Here is a 2,242-nt window from a genome sequence, read left to right as displayed (position 1 = left end):
TAATGTGAGAGTTCCCACGAAATTTATCGTCGAACCTTTTCTTTATTTAGCGAGACTAATCGAGGAATGTAGAGAAAGTCACGTAGCCTCTCGTAAGACCCTCTCCGATTTCACGTGAACTAGACGAGTCACAATAACAAACCCGGATCTCTCAAGTACAGGACGTCGTAAATCTTTAGACAAGGACTTCTCGGAACCTTCTCTGACCTCTCTCTCTCTTACTCAGTCCTCGAACCGAAATCTTCGCGCGCGGCACACCCCCACAATGTTCGTTTCGGCGGGCTTTTCACCCCTGCGCGCTCGACTCCCACGCGCTCGACTCCCGCGCACTCCCACCCGCATGCGCACTCTCGAACCACCAACCATCTTCGAGCTGTAACCGGGAGACGCACCGGCCGACAAATCAACGTCCAGTAAATTCACCAGCTCCCAGCTAATTTTCCTATTGGCTAAAGAAGGAGGGAAGGAAAAGAAGCTGGAAGAAAATGCAGATCTCCACAGAAAACCTCAGACTTTATTCGACAGTCAAAGAAAGTACATCTTAGAGCTCTATAAATAAAGTAACTTTTGCTTAAAGTATTCAGAGTTTGTACATCTCTCTACAACCTTTCACGAGCAGAGCGGTTCAGCGCTCCACGGGCAACCGAACCATACCGAATTCCCTACACTAAACAATTCAGACCGTAACAGTAATTACATTTAACTTAACCTAGTTACGCTAGATGGCGCGTCGAGCTTACCGCTACACATGTATACACACATTGAAAATTTTGAAACGAAACGTTAACGTTTATGCGATTAATAAGTATAACGAAAAACGAACGTGTATCAGTGGTTACTTTGAGTTTCTGTATAATTTTATAAACGTTTTGTAATTTTCTGAAAGCGAAGGACACGTATGTATATATTTTAGAGTAAGTATTACATACAGAATACTATTAAACGGTTAATTACTAGCATTGCTGTTTTTACTTAGAAACTTTTGTACTCAGTTGGAACATTAATTGATTACGAAAGTGAAATAATAATAAAAAATCATGAAGGATTTATTCGATCAATGTCAATGCAAGAAATTATTGTAATTAAAGTAATTATAGTAATTATTCATTCAATTGTTTAAACAATTTATTTAATTTTATTCAAACAATAATAAAATACTAATGTCAGTTAATGGGAAATCAATAATTTTGAATTTTTTGATTTATAATGAATTATTTACATTACAATATTAATTAATGACCATAATAAGATTAATATAGTATAGTGAACGTAACTAATATTTTTTTAATTTTTGTAGATGGATGATACATTAGATTCCATTAGACCATTGTGTAATCTAAATTCACATGATGGAGCATCATTTTTATTCGGAAAAGACCCAAGTGTCTCGGCTCATGGTCAAAAACCATATATTTCAAAAGACACAGAAATTAATTTGATATCTGTTGATAAGATTGAAGAATGCAATTCTGTAGAAGAGACAAACTCAGAATTAAAGAATTTTCAGGCTATTAAAGTCTACTTACGTCTCAAACCATTTCCCAAACAAATTAAATTAACACAGGAGCAACAAGAGGCATATAAAATTCTGAATTCCACTACGTTGCTGACAAAACTTCCTACTTTGGATAATACTAGTTATTCCTTGAAGAGATCTAATAACAGTGATATTGTACATAGAAAATATACATTTACTCAAACATTTGGAGCAGAGGTTACTCAACTGGAGCTGTTTGAACAAGCTGTTAAGCGGTACATGATCGATTTTTTAGCTGGACAGAATTCAACTATCATGACTTATGGTAAAGATATGAGATATCTTATAGATATTATTTATACTTCATTTAATTAAACCAACATCTTGATCACTTCTATTATTGATTACTACACAAGTATTATAACTTTCATAGGTACTACAAGTTCAGGGAAATCATTTACTCTACAAGGGAGTATTACATCTCCTGGTATTATACCTAGATGTTTAGAATTTGTTTTCTCCAATATTACTCCAAAATCGTCTCCATCTTACAAACCAGTGAATCATTGTGATGTTGTTGCCTTGGGTCCCCTTGAACGTGCTCAAGAATTAGAAATGAAAACAAAATTATTAACGTTCGCTTCAATGGATAAACATCACTATATCAATGCTTACACGGAAATGCAAAAGTTGTTGCAAGAGGAATCACCAATCAGATCCAGTCAATGCACTAGTGCATATTACTCAGTTTGGGTATCTTTTGCA

General features: G+C 35.4%; 1 protein-coding gene across 1 annotated transcript; it reads left to right on the top strand.

Annotated features, from left to right (window-relative positions):
• Positions 1 to 1,297: 1,297 nt before the first annotated feature.
• Positions 1,298 to 2,230, top strand: LOC144477594 (kinesin-like protein KIF20A; the record flags this gene model as incomplete). The annotated part of the gene is made up of 2 exons (XM_078195319.1): positions 1,298 to 1,802; positions 1,911 to 2,230. Coding segments are annotated over 2 exons (825 nt in total), but the record flags the coding sequence as incomplete, so codon positions are not given.
• Positions 2,231 to 2,242: the final 12 nt, after the last annotated feature.

The sequence above is a fragment of the Augochlora pura genome, unplaced genomic scaffold (genome assembly GCF_028453695.1).
Source record: "Augochlora pura isolate Apur16 unplaced genomic scaffold, APUR_v2.2.1 APUR_unplaced_2181, whole genome shotgun sequence".
Classification (NCBI taxonomy): domain Eukaryota; kingdom Metazoa; phylum Arthropoda; class Insecta; order Hymenoptera; family Halictidae; genus Augochlora; species Augochlora pura.
This window is presented reverse-complemented; position numbering and strand designations above follow the sequence as displayed.